The sequence below is a fragment of the Nyctibius grandis genome, chromosome 7 (assembly GCF_013368605.1).
Source record: "Nyctibius grandis isolate bNycGra1 chromosome 7, bNycGra1.pri, whole genome shotgun sequence".
In the NCBI taxonomy this organism is placed as follows: Eukaryota; Metazoa; Chordata; class Aves; order Nyctibiiformes; family Nyctibiidae; genus Nyctibius; species Nyctibius grandis.
In genome coordinates this window covers 10,298,198-10,314,946 of record NC_090664.1, presented here as the reverse complement: position 1 = coordinate 10,314,946, position 16,749 = coordinate 10,298,198, and the positions used below count along the sequence as shown (strand labels likewise).

General features: G+C 39.7%; 2 protein-coding genes across 5 annotated transcripts in view; one reads left to right on the top strand and one right to left on the bottom strand.

The window, feature by feature from the left end:
* Window positions 1-713: 713 nt before the first annotated feature.
* On the bottom strand, window positions 714-6,117 carry ASTE1 (asteroid homolog 1). Its single transcript, XM_068405575.1, has 4 exons — window positions 4,774-6,117; window positions 2,603-2,813; window positions 1,481-1,676; window positions 714-1,206 (listed from the first exon to the last, which is right to left on the bottom strand). Exons 1-4 carry the CDS (start codon window positions 6,085-6,087, stop codon window positions 912-914), a joined length of 2,016 nt encoding a protein of 671 aa, XP_068261676.1. The 5' UTR covers window positions 6,088-6,117; the 3' UTR covers window positions 714-911.
* Window positions 6,118-6,251: 134 nt separating this feature from the next.
* The window catches only part of NEK11 (NIMA related kinase 11), a 101,528-nt gene continuing 91,030 nt past the window's right edge, over window positions 6,252-16,749 (top strand). For all 4 annotated transcript variants that reach the window (XM_068404761.1, XM_068404760.1, XM_068404764.1 and 1 more), the window contains exons 1-2: window positions 6,252-6,341; window positions 9,991-10,246. In XM_068404761.1, coding sequence (XP_068260862.1) covers window positions 10,077-10,246 — 170 coding nt within the window. In that variant the 5' untranslated portion in view covers window positions 6,252-6,341; window positions 9,991-10,076. The remainder of the gene's footprint in view (window positions 6,342-9,990; window positions 10,247-16,749) is intronic.

Here is a 16,749-nt window from a genome sequence, read left to right as displayed (position 1 = left end):
TAAGAAAACCACTGATGTAAATTGACTAATTTTGCTGGAAAGTTAGAGAATACTAACTGAGAAATACTGATGATGTAGGATTTTTTTAAAATATAAATTGTTTTTCAGTATTACCACATTGATAGTAAGGGTTTGTCAAGTAACTTAATGTACATCAGGGCAAGTTAAACATGTCTCTTAATTTTATAACCATTACAGAAAGGAGGTTAAGTCCAATGACAACTATTTGTTAATGGCAGAAGAGCGTACAAAATTACTCTGAATTATCAAACGTGCTGAAACTTGCTACCATCCAGTAGCTTTGTGTATGCATGTAAGCATTTAACTCTTACATACCAAAGGGGGGGGGTGGGGAAAGAGAAGCTGAAGTTTCTCCCTGAGTATATAATACTGCAAGCACAACTGAACACAGTTCTGAGTAAAGCTAGCTCTCCCCAAAAGTACAAATACTCCACCTGTAAAGACTGATTCTAAAATATTTTTAAATAACTTGGCAATTTCCATTGAAGATGGTAATCACTGTGTTCCTTAAACACAAACTTAAAAATGGGATTTTTTGGAAGTTCAACGTGTTCAGGGAGACTGAGGGATAGCCAACTAGAAATGTTCAGGAAAAGAATTCCTCTAAAATAGTCCAGCTCTGAAATGCTGAACAACTTTACTCTCATTTTCAATTAGACTGATACCTTTAAAGAAAAAGAAAACACTACAACTTTTATACAGCACCTCTTTTATAAGAAGAGTGTTTGTTACAAAAAAGTAAATAGAAAAGTTCCCTGAAGCAAGAATTGCTGGTAAAGACTGAATCAGGAACTTGTGTGAAAACAGCTGAGCAAATTCCAATAGTCACATATTTTAATACAATTTCTTCCATCTGCATGGCATTAAAAGTTATTTCAGAAGTAACACCTTCAGTCATCCACTCCAAGTGATGCAAACCTATTAACGTTGCATAAATGCTGGGTTTCTGGTATAGCACACCTGACGGCCTTTCTTCTCTTACTAGACGCTTTCTTCTTTTTGCAGGGCTCAGATTTGGTCTTGGACATCTTTTGAAAGAACTCTGGAGATACAGTTGACTCCACCATATTTAACAAAACCTGATAAAGCTGAGTCATTTTTGGAGATGAACTAAACAGATTTTCCACTGCAGGTGTTGATTTAAGCTCTTGATACAGTCTGTGCACAAGGGTCCCACTGTATAGCCTGCTCAAAGGAAGAAAAGAATCCTCATTTAGAATCGCATCTCAGCAGGACAGGGACAGAAACATGCTGCTTAGTGAAACAACAGATCTTAACTACACACAGGATCCAACAGTGGGCTCCTAAGTGATACCTATTGTACTCAAGTGTTTTTCTCCATGTTAGTATCTTTAAAGAAGGGAGTTCAAATGTAGTAGTTAACACAGAAAATAAAGCAACATGTGAACACATTTCATCAAGGGCTCCTGTGGAAAGCAGATCTCTTAAACATCCTTACCTACTTAGGTCTGGCTCAGAGAGAGGAGTGCAAAGTAGCTGGTTGAGATACAATCCCATCTGAAGACAGCACTGCCACTGGCAAAAACTGTGTGCAGCATCCAAGTCAAAGTCTTTATTTTGCAATTTCTTTTCCTTCCATTTCAGAAATTCATGATATGCAATACTGTCATCTTCAGCACATACAACTGTGGGATCTAGGTTATAAATGAAAAATGACATGCAAATAAATGTTCTGCTGTGAACAGTACAAAAGGTATCTGCAATGTATAGGGTCTTCAGACCTCTGGTTCTATTTCAGGAAGCATTACTCATGTTTTCAAATGTCTCAAGCTGAACTTTAAGACATAAAATGGAGTAAAAATTCAAGTGTGAATATCTGTGAGAATCTGAAATTGTGAAATCAGGAACTCTATTTGTTAGGTAATTTGCTACACTGTTCTGTGAGTGGATCAATTGCAAACAAGATTTCCATCTCACTCCCACCCACCTGGGAAGCAGGTGGCAACCACATCAGTCCAGTTTCTATAAACTAGAACCTAAAGAAACTATATAACCCCGGCATGTGTAATCTTTGCCATTAAATGAAGGACTCCTAGAGGAAATGCCACCATAACTCTTAATAGGTATAAATATTACTGAAACAATTTCTGTGATAATTTAGTACTTTCAAATTCCTGCAATACACAGACAGATAAAGGGTGCCTATGTGACTCAACATTTTTAAGTACAGATGCTTTTAGAAAAACTCATGAGAAAAAAAAAATTCCATCGAATGCATCAATAGTAGTTATTCTCTTTTGATGCATGAGTATGTTAAGCTTATTTTCTTAAAAGTTTTATATCTAAATTAATCTTTTAGTCCTAAAGGAAGCATTTATAAATGCAAATTAATGTTTTACAAGATGGCAAAGTAGTTTTACCTATATAAAATGTTAAACTGATGGCTAGCACTGTTTCTCTGCTCAGTATCAATGCAAAGAATGTGACACCTCAGGATATAGTGTAAATCAATGCTAATTCATCTGAATTTGGACAACTCGCCATAAATGAGGAAAAATGAATTACGGTCTAGATTTTCATAGTAGCTGAACATCTAAAATTGTATTATTTGGAGACATACCTGGATCATTTGTTATCCTGTGCAGTTCTCCAGATACGATCATTAGAAGTAAAGCCTTTAATTGATGCAACTTAACTTTTGGTTCTGAACAACGTATCCAGTAACACGTTACAGCAACAGGGAGTTGTAAGTGACTGGGGATAGATTCTAGGAAACTCATTTTTACTCCTAGAGTCTCCAGTAAAAGCATCTGACGGTGCGACATGGGCACCTGGAAGTAAATTGGAAAAAAATTGGAGTGGAAAAATAAAGGTAAGAGACTTTATTTGCTGTGAGCAATCTCCAAAAGGCAAATAAGCTTGTGTTTAAACTAGCTAGTACTTCATGTTTTCGATAAAAAATTATTTAAGTTTCATAGATATTCTGAACAGGAAATATTTTTTAACTATTTAAGCTTTAAAAACTACACAGTTAAATGTTAGGTAGAAGGATAAAAGTCATCTTTTACAATTGCCTCAGGTTAGATCTTAAGAGGTTTCAGAGTCATCTTCAAATCAGGTGACTTAAGCTACTGTGTAAAAGTTGACTTGCTTGGAAAATCTTGTAACCATAATGCATTAAAATTACTTGGGATGGCAAAAATATATATACATTAAAAAAACTTCATTTTGTGCCTCTTATTAAAGCAAGGGTAACTTCTGTGAGATGTAATGGTCATGTATGTTATTGATATGTTGAAAACACACTTACCTGTAATCACAATGAAATCTTAAGTTTGTGAAGCTTGCGTTTTTTCACCTGCAATGTATTAATTCCTAGGACGTATTCCCTCTTTGTTGTGCTATTTAACTTCTAAAAAGTGGTGTTAGAAACTTTGTCTATTACTTCATGCATGCAGCAGAATTGCAGCAGGCTGTTCAACTGTAATTCGACTGCTTTGTGAACTATGATGGGGATGGTTTTGCCTATTCTTAGGCAGACATCCCCACAGTAGAAGACAAACTGAAATCAGTTTTGCCTAGAGTACTTTAAATGCAGAATAACCTTTCTTCTTCTAACCTGTTGAATTGATAATTGCCATATATTTAGTAAGGAGAGTTGTTAAAACAGCATAAGCTCAAATTTGTTGAACAAACAGCATACATACCAAGACCAAATTGAGGTGTTATTAATGTTTCTTAAAATCCCAAAACATGATTTTTCAAATGCATATTTCTCGTTTAAACGGCCTGTAACAATAACCTGTGTAAAATAGCCTGTATGTAGGCCTTTGGATGCATAGCTATCTATCTGTAGCATTTAATGGTTGTAGTAGTGATAGACTTGGTTCTTATACGAAATAGCCACCAGCAAGTGATAAAAACATACAGCACAGCCCACGCAGAGACATGAGTTAACAGTTGATCTGAATGCCAGAGCGGATAGAGCATGTGACTTAAATATACAGTATTAAAAGACAGAGATTGTATTTCTAGATGTTTCAGAAATTACTGCATACAAAACCTCAGTTATGCAACTCTGGGAATGGGAGATTACTTTCCATTCACAGCAAGAGTTACTGTCTTAATCATTAGAATGTAAATATACAGAATTGCTAATGGTGACTGGAACTAACCTAGTACAATTTTCCTTTGATCACAAGCTCTTTTTCAGGTGCTGTTGTGTCTGGCAAGCAGCAGGGCTCCAGGTTAGCAGGACGCATACTTGTGGCAGGTAAAGTTGCTGGGCAGCTGCAAGATTCATCCACGAAATAATGGTGATTTTTAGTAAAAAAGCATGGGTCAGATTTTGTTTCAGAACATTGCTCTGAAACATCCATAGCTTGATCAAATACAAATCTTCTAGTGTTAAATTGCACTTTTCTAAATTTCATGAAACTTGAGTTCCTTCTTATAATTATAAAAGCAAGTTATTTGTGTAACAGAATACATAGGATGAAAGAAGGCTTAGAATGAAAAATGTAGGCAATACTACATATACACACAACCAACTTTTCATATAATTTGTCTTGATACAACTGGGGGGGGCAGGAAGGGAAGAAGATAAAGGCAATCTATGTAGCTTCTCAAGTATCCTAGGCCAAGCTCAGAGCCCTATAGGTACCTCTGTATTAAGCAGTTACTTACTGAGGTGGCATCATATTTAGTGACCAGCTGGCAAACATGAGTCCCAGCTATTTTTTGTCACTCGTGAAACACTGTTAACCGTGATCTGTTGTGACAACCATTTACCTCCATTAACTTGTCCAAAGGAAAATGATCATCACAAAAATCTGTTGGTAGGCTTGCTGCTGGAACAAATGTTTTTTTAAGTGTCTTTTGGAGTCTGTCAAATTCACATACAACTGGCAGCTCGCTGGTCTGCTTACTTGGAGAAGCAGCTTCAGTTTTTTGAGATGCTTTCAGCAGCAGTCCATAGATAACTCGTCGAATGGGCAAAGCTGTGCTATGTGCGCTAGGTCTCTGCATGTTCTCCACCTGAACGTGGAGGAAGGTGCTTCTTAGTATCAGGGCATCGCTGATGAATGGGGCCAGCTTACCTTGTGCCAAAGCATCAAGTACCCACTGCGGTAAGTCTGCTTTCCGGGCAGCCTCGCATTCGTACTTTCCATCCTGACAAAAGGCCTCAAGGTTCACGTCAGCCGGAGTATAATCCTCCACAGCAGTGCACAGAAGCTCCCTTATTTCTTCTCTCTGGTGCTTCCTAAGGTATTTCAGCACATTGTCGACGGCCTCGGCGGGCTCAGCGAACTGCGAGAGCCAGCTCAGAAGCCCCTGAAGGCGGACGTGCTTCCCCCCCTTCCCCGCCGCGCAGCCCCTCGGCAAGCGCACCTTGCTGAAGAACACCTCGAGAGCCGCCGCATCGAGGTAGTCGTTCCCGTGCATGACGGCGAAGAGAGGGAGCAGGCTTCTGTTCAGGTGACTGAAGTGCCTGCAGAACCTCTCCGCGGAGAAGCAGCGGGCGGGCACGTAGCAGCCCTGCGCGCCCCCTCCCGCGCAGACGCTCTGCCACTGGAAGTGGGTGAGGGGGCAGTAGCCGGCCGCCAGCTCGAAGATGTAGAAGTCGCTATCGAGGGAGAGGACGGGGCAGCCCCAGCGGTTGGCCAGGCCGGCGATCTCCCGGTCGGCCTCGGCGAAGCACTGCACGAAGGGCACGCCGAGCCGGCCCAGCGCCTGCACGAAGGCCTCGCGGGTCAGCAGCGGCACCAAGCAGCCGCCGTCCCCGCGGGAGAGGCGGTGGGCCGCCCGCAGCCGCTCGGCGGCGCGGCTCCGCAGCGTGGGCAGCTTCCTGTCGTCGGCGCCGCGCCCGCCGTCCAACACCACGAAGGGGGCGACGCGGCAGGCCCGCAGGCTGCCGAAAAAGTCGCGCACGGCCGCCGCGAAGGGGCCGTAGTCGCCGCCGAGGCGGAAGTCGACGGCGGAGGCGAAGCACAGCTGGTGGTAGAGGCTGCTCCCGTCGATGACCAGCTTGGTGTCCCTCACCCGCAGCTCGGTGAAGAACGCCCCGCGCTCCTCCACGAAGCCCGTCAGCCCCTGGACGCCCATGGCGGCGGCCCCCTGCCCCCCTCCCCCGGGAGCGGCACCACGCCGCCGGAAGTACCGCTGGGAGTGACAGGACGGAGTCCTCCAATCGGAGCTCCTCTCCCTCTCCCTCTTCCCGCCCGCTGGCTCTCAGTGCGCGTGCGCGGCGTCTCCTAGGGACGGCGCCGCAAACACGGGCCCGGCGGCGCGGCGGGGGCGGGCAGGGTAGCGGCGCAGCGTCCCGGCGCGGCCCCGTCTGGCTCCCGAGGCCGGGCGAGGTAGGAGGCTGTGGCCGCTTCCTCTTTCGCCCCGGGCTGGCAGCGCCCTGCCTCAGGCCATTCCCGGGGGATCCTGAGGGACGGTAGTCTCCGCCATCAGGCGGCCCTGGCGGCCGTACGGGGCCGGGCGCTGGAGGGGCAGAAACCGGTGGGGAGGTCGCTTAGCTACCGGCGAGTCCAGCGGGGCCCCGGGGAGCACGGCCTTCCCTGGAGGGGAGAGGAAGGGGGCCGGGATGGTGGCGCGCTGCCTTCGCCCCCCCTGCGTGAGGGCAGCTGGGCAGGAAAGCGGGGACACTGCGTACCTCTGTGTGTGCGTGTGTCCCCAGACCCTCAGGCGTTGTTACCTTGTTAATAGACCGCGTAAGACTCAAAAGTAACAACGTCTCTGAGGTTATCCTTGGGGATCTCGGCTTCCTCAATGTGAGTCAGGGAGAGATGACTTAGCTTCGTTGATAGTCGAATACATTTGACCTTGTTTTACCATCACCGGCAACCTCCTCTGCTACTGACACTACTAATAGAATCATTCTTAGTTATCCTTTGTCTGGGAGCAGTAAAAAACCGAGCCAACTGAAATGATATTACTTTAGACTTGGGTAGATTTATAAAGATGGTGCAGAAAATAACAATGGAGCCAGTGTTCAGGAGTTGGGTTTTTTTTTAAATGAAGGACAAAAAAAAAAAAAGGAATACCTCATTTTTTTTTTATTTTCAAAAAGTTTAAAGGAGCAGGCCAGTGAAGTCATTGGCAGGAAAAAATTCATGGTAGTAAATACTGAGGATATTTGGATTTTAAATATAAAAACTCTGGAATTTGTACTGCAAGGGATGGGGGCAGAAAATGTTGATGTAGCACAGGGGTTCTTAAGGAATAAAAAGAAAACCTGATAGAATTGAAAAATGGCCTTGATTGACAAAGAAGAGTTTGTCTCGGAGGCAGGAAGTGTCAGAGTGTGTTAGCCATTGCTAAAGAAAGCTGAAGATTATGTAAAGGAAATTAAAAACAGTATCTTACTTATATAAGCGAAGGAAGGTCAGGGGAAGAAGTGGACTTAGCATGCGTAGGTGGAACTATGAAACCCTAAACAACTTTGCTTTAGCTTACAGCAAAAAAAGAGTAAGGAGATTTAACTCTAGCCAAGGAAGAAGGAAAAATTACAAAAGTGATCCAGACAATGAAATGGCATTAGTTTGGCATCAGCAGTCTGCCAGGCTCTGGAATGGGGCTGGGCGGGGGGTGTGTGTAGAAAATTAAGAACATAAACTGTTTACCTGAGTGTTACTGTATAGGGTATACTGGGATTTTTGAGGAAAGGGGGCTGGACAGTTGATTTCTTTGAGTTATCTCTTGTTGTTCTGAACTTTAATGAAGCAATTGATGTACTGCTGCTTGGGAAATACCTGCTCAGGTGGAGAGGATGGACATTGGTAAAAAAATACAAGGAAGGCTGGGCTAAAGGTTTGAGTGAGGTAGGAGAAGCTGCCAGTTAGTATACTTCTTGAAGAATCAGTCAGTCTTATGGTTGAGTCAGGCTCTAGAGTCTGTTGACTCTCACAGGGTATTTCAAATGCAGTGGCTCAGCAATCAATCTCTCTGTGCCATTAAAATGTGCCTGTGACACTACAACGGCAATCACTGTCCCCTGCCTTATAATGCTATTCAGCAGTAGATATCAAAGTATTTCACAAAGTTTATATGATTGATAGTTATTACTATTATTATATGTAGGGGGAAACATAGAGTGTAGCAGGTGAGAGGCAGGGTTGGAAATAAAACACAACAATTAAACTAAATGGGCTGCTTGATCTGAAGTGTGATATTTTGGTGTAAAGCATTGTACTGTATTCCTAGGGCCCAAGTAAGTATGAAAAATTGAAGATGAGCAGTGTTAAGTGATTCTTCTCCAGAAAAAAGGAATAAAGAGCTCAGCAGTTTTTGGAAGTGTAGTTATTTCCAAAGGTTACATATTTCAAAGCTATTCTGTTTGGAATTTATGAAGGTATCCATAAAACAGCAACTTCCTAGGAGAATAGAATAGTGAATAAAAAATATGTGAACTTCCCAGAACTGGCAATGTAATAATTTATGGAGTTCGTCTTCCTTCCCTCCCCTCCCCCACACCTCAACATGATCCTTTTATGCTCCTTCAGACAGATTTGGAGTTACAGAAGAAGTAATTTTCTAGCTGACATTCTTTGCTCAGCATTTGCAATTCAAAATTTTTGTCACTGTTGCTGTCTGAAAGAGAATACAGAAACAGAATCTCAGGAGTGCTTTTGTTTAAAACCATAACAGGGTTTGTATCATTGTTAAGATGGCTTGTAGTAATTAAAATTTGGCTGTGTTTCATAATATAGTGACACTGCAATGTGAGGCTCCTTGGTATAATGTGGCAGCAGATGGGTATTAAAGTAGGTTCTTGCATGCACACACACCACACATTGTAAGACACAAATTTGTAATCTGCATTTGTTAGGAAGTGAAGACAGTGACTTGGAACCAGCAGTTATACAGCTTTTAAAATTAAGTAATTTGTCTTTTCTCTTCCAAAACAAACAAACAAAAACCGCATTTTGATGTGCTTGCATTGGTGTTAAAATGCTCTGGTGAACAGACCTGGTGTGGGCACCCTGCACTGATAGATAGTAATTAGTTGCACTGATTGTAGGATCTTGCAACATCTTTATTTGTTCCAAAGGATCCTCAAGCACAAATGATGCAGGCAGCATTGTATAAAGGCAAGGTAATGAAAGCAATATTGTTTTATGCGCAGTGAAACTCCTACCCTTTATCATTTGGAATGAGGAAGGTTGAGTAAACAAAGTTACTCTAAACTCCTGTTCAGTTATTGAAAACCGTAGAAACACTAGAGGTTTGCCTTTGCAGTCCCTGTGTTTGCAGAATTAGAACCTCAATTAGACAAGAATTCCGAATCAAAGCTAAATTGTTAGAAAGGTGGGTCAAGAAAGAATTATTACAGCGAAGGAGAAATGAAGAACTTTTGGAAGAATTGGATTTTATTGAAAGTCTTGTAGACTTGTGGGTAGACATGAAGCTCTAATTTGCAGAAGATAGTAGTAGTGAATCACACAGAAACTGTGAGGTCAGCACTGAAACAGATGGTGAAATCTGAGGGGCAAATGAAAGAGCAGAGAAAACAGCTTTGTAGTTATTGATAGGAGTGAACTCAAATTACAGGTGGAGGTTATGCTTTACTGTATAAAAAAACTTGTATCCTGAAATGCAGATATTTTTGGTGTCAGGTGTGGTGGTGGTTTAGACAGGTGGTGAGTAAGAGTGTCATATTTAGAGGAACTGTCAGGAGAAATACAGATACAGTTTTGCTTGCAAAAAGCACGTGAACTTTTAAATAAATGAATGTATAAGCACCTGCATTTCATTTCCCCTGTGTTGTCAGTTCCATGAATTCATTTAATGTTGATTTAGAGGAAGACTGACTACGTCACATCTACATTATCTGGAGTTTCTTCATCAAGTCTGCTGCCCACAGCTTAGCAAATAATGATTCTACTTAATATGTGTTTTGCTGCAAGCTGAGCACTGTAAGCACTGCCATAGAATTAAATGAAGATTTATAAGATTTATAAGAATAATACATTGACACATCATTTTTTTGTTTGTTTCAAGTGTTTCCTGTGAGCATCCATGGAAGAGTAAAATGATTTGAAAGCTACATTCTAGAGAAATTTGTGTAGTTTCTGTTACACAGAGAAATGCTGAAATTTCAAGAAACTGCTAAGCATGTCACTGTTGCCAGATTTAATTCTGCTTGCTCAGATACTGTGATTGCAAGAAGATACACTATTCAGAGGAAACTTGGCAATGGAAGCTTTGGAAGTGTATATCTGGTTTCTGACAGAAAAGCAAAACATGGAGAAGAATTGTAAGTAAATTCTTCACATACTTTAAATAAAAATGTTTGGAACATATTTCTTGCATTGTAGATGTTTTCTTTGTATTTGTGTCTCATTGCTCAGTTTGGTGTTAACGTTGCAACCTTAACTGTTTAACTTACTGAGGACATAGGAGCAGACTTTATGCTGACTCAGCATTCCAACTCGATCTGCTTATCTAAGTCCTTTTTAATTTACTTGTCCAAGACAGAGTGAAGGTCGATAGAAAATCTCAGACCCTCATCTCCATAGTGGTGTACACCTCTTAAGCTTTGTAACAAATAATAAAAACAGTAATAATATATGTAACTTACCTATTCCCTGGTGTCATACCTTGGGCAAGTTGCTAATGTGAGATATGCACTGTGGAAAAGACCCTTGTATTTACACAGAACCGAGGTAAATTTTATGGTCCTGACAAGAAACAGGGCAAAGGTATATGGCAGGTTTCACAAATTTGCTCTTCTTTGTAACAAAATTGTTTGTTAAAGTCTTAAAGCTTTATAATTTCACAGAATCACAGAATTTATAAGCTATCATTTCATAAATATGTCAATATATAATATATATGTGTATAATATAATTGTATAGTTTATGTTTCAGGTCTTTGTATTTATAGGTTCTTGAGGTTCTTTCTTCAGAACACTTACTGAGGTGCTGGGCATTTGCCTTCCATCCCATGCTTAACCATCTTCATGAACATGATGTTTTTGTTTTAAAAAATGTGGAAAAAGAGAATCCTTAGTCTAATCAGGTCCAGCTACTGCAGTATCTAGCTCTATAATGCTTCATGCAGTTACACATGCCCATTAAAGCATGGAACCTTTAAAGGGAGCATGAAAACGTCAGAATTTCTGAATGTATTTTAATGGACTTTCTTCTTCGTTTCTGATGATTTCTTATTTAATTCCTGTAGGTAAGGTTTTCTTGATAACACTTAATTGGATGCTTTCAGGAATTGATTCTGTGTCATTGTAAGGACTCAGATTGTTGGAGGGATCTCAAAAGAAACTGTATTGTATTGATGTCCTATTTTTTTATAAAAGAGTTGTCTAAATGAAGCCTGAGAAGGAATAGTTACAGAAATTCCAGTAAACACCTTTCCATTAGCTGTATACCTGACTGATAGCACTTTTTTTTTTTTTTAAATTGCCAGCAAATCTTGATTTTTTGAAAAAAATTTTTTTTTAACCTGCCTGAGCTTGAACGGGTCTCATCAGTTTGGTTGATAAACCCTTTAGGATTCTGAAACCACAAAGACAAAAGAACATTTTCGGAGTGTTGGCATTTCTGTGTGTGAGTTTCAAGTTGAGTGCCTGGGTAATGCATTACTGGCTGGACTTCCTGTTGTGTAGAACTGTGTTTGTCTATTGGTTTGATACTTACACCGAGTGAAATTTAAATGTGAATATTTTTGGTTTTATCCTATAAAATTTGTGAGGCTTTTTGTTTGAAGTCTGAAACATCTAATCAATGTGCTTTTTAGCCAGAAATACATTCTTCCTTTAAATATGGGGGTCTATCAGTCCTTATTGATGGACACATTAATGACCAATTATATGATAAAAGAGCTTTTTCTGAATCCATTTGTGCCTCACTTTTGCTATTTATGACAATGCATTCTTGGCAATATTGCTTTAATAAATGTGCAGCCAAAACATAATTCTTTCACTTGTTTTCCTTCTACATCAATTTACAGCTTCTTAGCTCCCTGAATTAGGGTTAGAGGCTACTAAGCTCTTAGCTTTTTCCTGCTGGCTTATAAGACTTTTGGATCTCTTAGCCTCAGCTACAGTTTTCTACAAAAATGTTCTTTAATGAAAACTTTCATTAAAAACAATAGAAAATATTTGTCATTTTTCTGTTAAATAATTTATCATGCAAATAGGGTGACAGGAACTACCGGAGCTTGTAAGAACCTTCAGAATTTAGCTATTACTGAACTCATTCTTAGGATATTAACAGTATAGTGAAATGTGTGTCTTTACACATTTGCTGCTATAGCACAAGCAGCCATACCTCATAAACAAGGAATGTGTGCTTTGCCTTTAAGTAGTTATCTCTATTTTTTTCCTTAAGAATTTTTCTTTGAGAACTTTAATTCTGAGTGAATGTGTTTTGAATGAACATTCACTGCCTGTAGCATTTCATGCCTGTTAGGGATGAGGCTGAGGGTGTCCTCTGCCATCCTCAGGATGGAGGATGAGTATCAAATGGCATATTTTTTTTTGTTTTATCAATCTTTTTGTGACTACGACAATATTTAACAAGCCAAAGTGCTAGTGTAATACCGTAGTTCATCCTTTCATCACTAGGGGGTACTTGCGTATCACAGTTATTCATTCCTTCTGAGCCTCAAATGCAGCTTGAAGAACAGATTCCCCGAACTTTCTATCACTTATATGCTACTAGATGACAAAAATACTGGCCCAGATGAACATGAAAGCTCAGGTAGCATAATGAGATAGAGTGTAGACACTTTCTTCTATTTAAAAATACTGGTTTCTTAAGGTGGTAAAATATACTAGAAGTCACATTTTCAACTTTCAAATCAGAAAATAATCTCTTATGGAACTGTACTCGTTACTGCTTCTGTTATGTTTTCCATTGGGAAGTGTATATATGCACTTTTGAATGACAAATTAGGTAGTTATGTTTCTTACTCTTTAAAAAAAAAAGCCAATCTTAATACAGTTATGAAAGCACTTAGGCAAAAAAAAAAGGAACTGAGATATTTAGGTCCCAAATGACCTCAGCAGAATTGGAAGTCTATTCTTATTGTTTCAGAGATGATCTAGAACCTGCTGAGATAAATGTTATATACAGCATGAACTCAGCCACAGATAGTTTCCTGAAAATTGCTACAGTCTAAAGCACTGTGAAAGAGCATAGGAATAAATCATAAGAATAGAAGTTCCCAGGAAGAATGGCATCTTGGAAATTGGTACAGAAGCTGTTCAGGGATATGTTTTTCAATTTTCTATTAGTGCAATGTCTACAGAATGAGTTAATGCAGGGACTAACAATGGTTATCATGTAATTTCATGTATGCTCAGCAAAGCTTTTGCATGATTTTAGAAATAGTTTTTGGGTATGCCTTGTACCTTGTTACCCCTAAAGGATCTTAGCTCTGGTGAGTGAAGTACACAGCACACAGTTGCTTCAGATGGGAGGGAGAGAAGGTTGATTATTTGGGGCATGCCTCAAGTTGACAGACTTATTTCACATAAAACTCTCCACACAGAGCTGCTCAGGCCAGCAATACTTGCCTCTTGTAGAAGTACATGCCAGCTTCATGCTGATCTCCAGTTCTGTGAATGAATGGGATCAGGATTACTGACTTTCTGAGGTTGTACTAGATCAGAGACATCCAGTGTGATATAGCTGAGTTGCATACTGTATAAATAATAAGATTATGACATACTACCAGTATAGTAGTGTATGTAGGTCTCTTACTCTAAGTTCCTTTTAAGTGTTGTGTTGCATGACACATTCCTTGCTTGTTGCTTTAACTTTATAATTTGTATTTTTTGTAAATTGTATTTTCTGGTAACTTCTTATGTTCATAGTCCTGTGGGGTTTCTACAATTTTGCCTTCTTTTTTATTATGTGGCTCCAAAAACCTTTTTCATTTTGATTTTGCCTTCTACCCTGTCTCAACTAGAAAATGATACATAGCTGTAAATAGCTGTCAGCTACAGACAGACTAAACACCTTATGTCTAAGCCAGGAAAATCCCTAGTCATACAATACAACATCTTCTGTCGATGAACTCCATTTTCCTTTAGAAAATAGTTGCAAGTTGTCATATATTCTTAAATATGCTTTCATAGATTCTGTTCACATTTAAGTTTACTGAACAATAGCTTCTCTGGTTGTATTGCTTGTGGTTTTTTTTGTTTTCCCAAGGTATATTATCCACAATGGAGAGGGAGAAAACCAAACCAGTGATTAGTATTCTGGAGTGAGATGGTGCCACCATGGAGTTATTTCAGACTGGCTGTTAGACTTAACGATCACAATTACCTCATTCTGAGATATCTGCTTTGTGCAGACATGTGATGAATAACTTTTATGAATTTCAAAATAATTTCCTAAAAAGAAAAATGCAAGTTCTTGATTTTAGATTTATGGATAGGGAAGGTGACTTTTTTCTTCCATGTATGTGTAGAAAGTTCTGCCATTGGCTGCTTTTGATCCTGTTGGGATGATTCTCACCAAGTATGACGGAGGGTTAAACTTCAAAGGTTCCTGCAACTTATGTGAAAACAGACAGCAGAGAACAAAATGCCCTCATAAAGAGAAAGGCCAGAACCTTGGGAGACTTTCACTATGAAAGAAATTTCTCATGTACCAGACAATCCACACGGGAGAGAGATCATCATTTTCCCTCAGTTTGGAAGAAACTATGGTCAGAATTCATATCATCTTAGAGCCTAAAATCAGTTAAACACAAGGGATGTATTTGTATGAAAGCAAGCTTCTTAGTTCCAGTTTACACAAAATGGCTTGGTTTGTGTATTATTTGATATTTTCCCTGTTAAATATTTGCAAATCTTCCAATTTTGAGCCAGGTACTGTACATTCACTGAAACTGAGATTGAATTGCTTAATATTGACACTGTCTTTCCATTCTAATGGTCTCTAAAATGAGCTTTGGCTAATCTTAATTTCAAATTGCAAACTGATTTAGCTAATAGGTTACTAGAGTCCAAATAAGGATTGGATGCTCCTGCAAATATTTGCTGTGTTTTTTAATCTTTTCCAGGGTTTGAACTGAATTTAGGCGTGTTAGATGGGGATGCATATCACTAGTTGCCCATTAGTGGAATTTCACAAATTTTTAGAGGCTCTGGGTTTGGCTCTTTTAACAAGAAAAAATGGTAGCTTTAATTAAGGTAAAAATTACTTCTTATGTATTTTTGTTTGCTTTCCTTTTTTTTCTTTTGTAGAAGTTGCACCAGTAGTGAAGTTGGACTTATTTATATTTGTATAATTTAATGTTACTAGCAAGGGACAAACAGTGCTACTCAGTCACCTTTTTACACCCATGTATGCCCACTATGGAATACTGTCTGTTTAGAATGACTCTTTGCATGCATTTAGTACCTTTTCCATTCTGGGACCTGAAAACACTTTTCAGAGCTGTGAAGTATTATTATCCATTTTGCCAATGGGCAATAAACAGGGAGATTAAACAGTTTGCCTGCATTCACGTAGCGAGGCTGTGTTATGCCTGGAAAATAACTGGGCCCCTACCTGAGAAATCATTCCTTGATATCTTAATCTTGCTAAATATTAGCAGAACCTTTAGTTACACTGTAGGTGCTTGATCCTCATCTAGAGCCTAATATCACGGGGGTCAGTTCTACAGTTTGAAAACAAGCTGTTCTGTGTGTGGTGGGAAGAAAGCCTAGTTTCCTGTAGGCTTGCATCCTCTGTCCCCTTATCCTACCACAAGAAGCCCTACTTTTTCACCACACCCATTATGACAACATTTCCTTTTCTGGAATGTTCCCCATTTTCTTTTACTACCTCTAACTGTAGCTTCAGCTTCTCCCTTCCATCTCATATCCCTCCAATATTTGTATTTTCCTTCTGTACTCCCTAATTAGTGGCTCAAAAAGAGACAGGTCAAGCCATGGTGGTCTCTGAGGACATACACAGGTGAGATGATTGGTAGACATACAGTGGCCCTTTGGCAGCTCAGTGTATACCTTTTGAGATCCGGGGGTCACTAATCCAAGGCTCTTGTGCTTCCTACTTATGTCATTAAATAAAGTCATCTTAAGATCTGTGAAATTGCTGCTCTTCTGACAGGTTTGGTTGAAAGTGGATGGTAACTCCCGAAGTTGACTGCTGATTGCTAGACAGGCAATTTTTTCCTTGGTAGATAAGGCTACTAAACTTAGGACAACTGGAAAAATTTGGAAATGCTGGTGGGACAATTAAACTGTGAATTCTTCTGCAGCTTTCCAGTGTACTTGATCTTTAATATCTACCTTCAGTTCTTTGCTAACATATAATATGTAAATGCTTTGAAGCTTGTTAGATCTTACTTGATAGGAAATTCAAGTCACACATGTATGTGAATACAATGCTAATTTCATTGGCAAAGTTACAAGCGAAACTTATTTAGCAGCTCAGTAGTTACCAAGCTGTCTTATAAAACTCTACCATCTCAATGATCTGCTCAAATGCAATCTCTAATGATGAAGAGAAGGAAAGCTTTTCAATATTCTGTCTAGGAAACAGTCTATGTGACTTTTTGTAAATGAAGTGTCAGTATAGCTTTTAATTTACTGGTACATGCAGAGCAAATTTACTTAAATTTACAAACCACCTTCAAAATGCAGGATATCTACAGGTGTTTGGGTTTTTTTCCTCCAGATTCTTGACTCGTGTATGATTTTGCAAAAGTCTATCTCAGTTTTTGAGGAGTTTGCTTTTGTTTCTGGACATCATGGACCTAGATCTACCCAAAATAATTAGA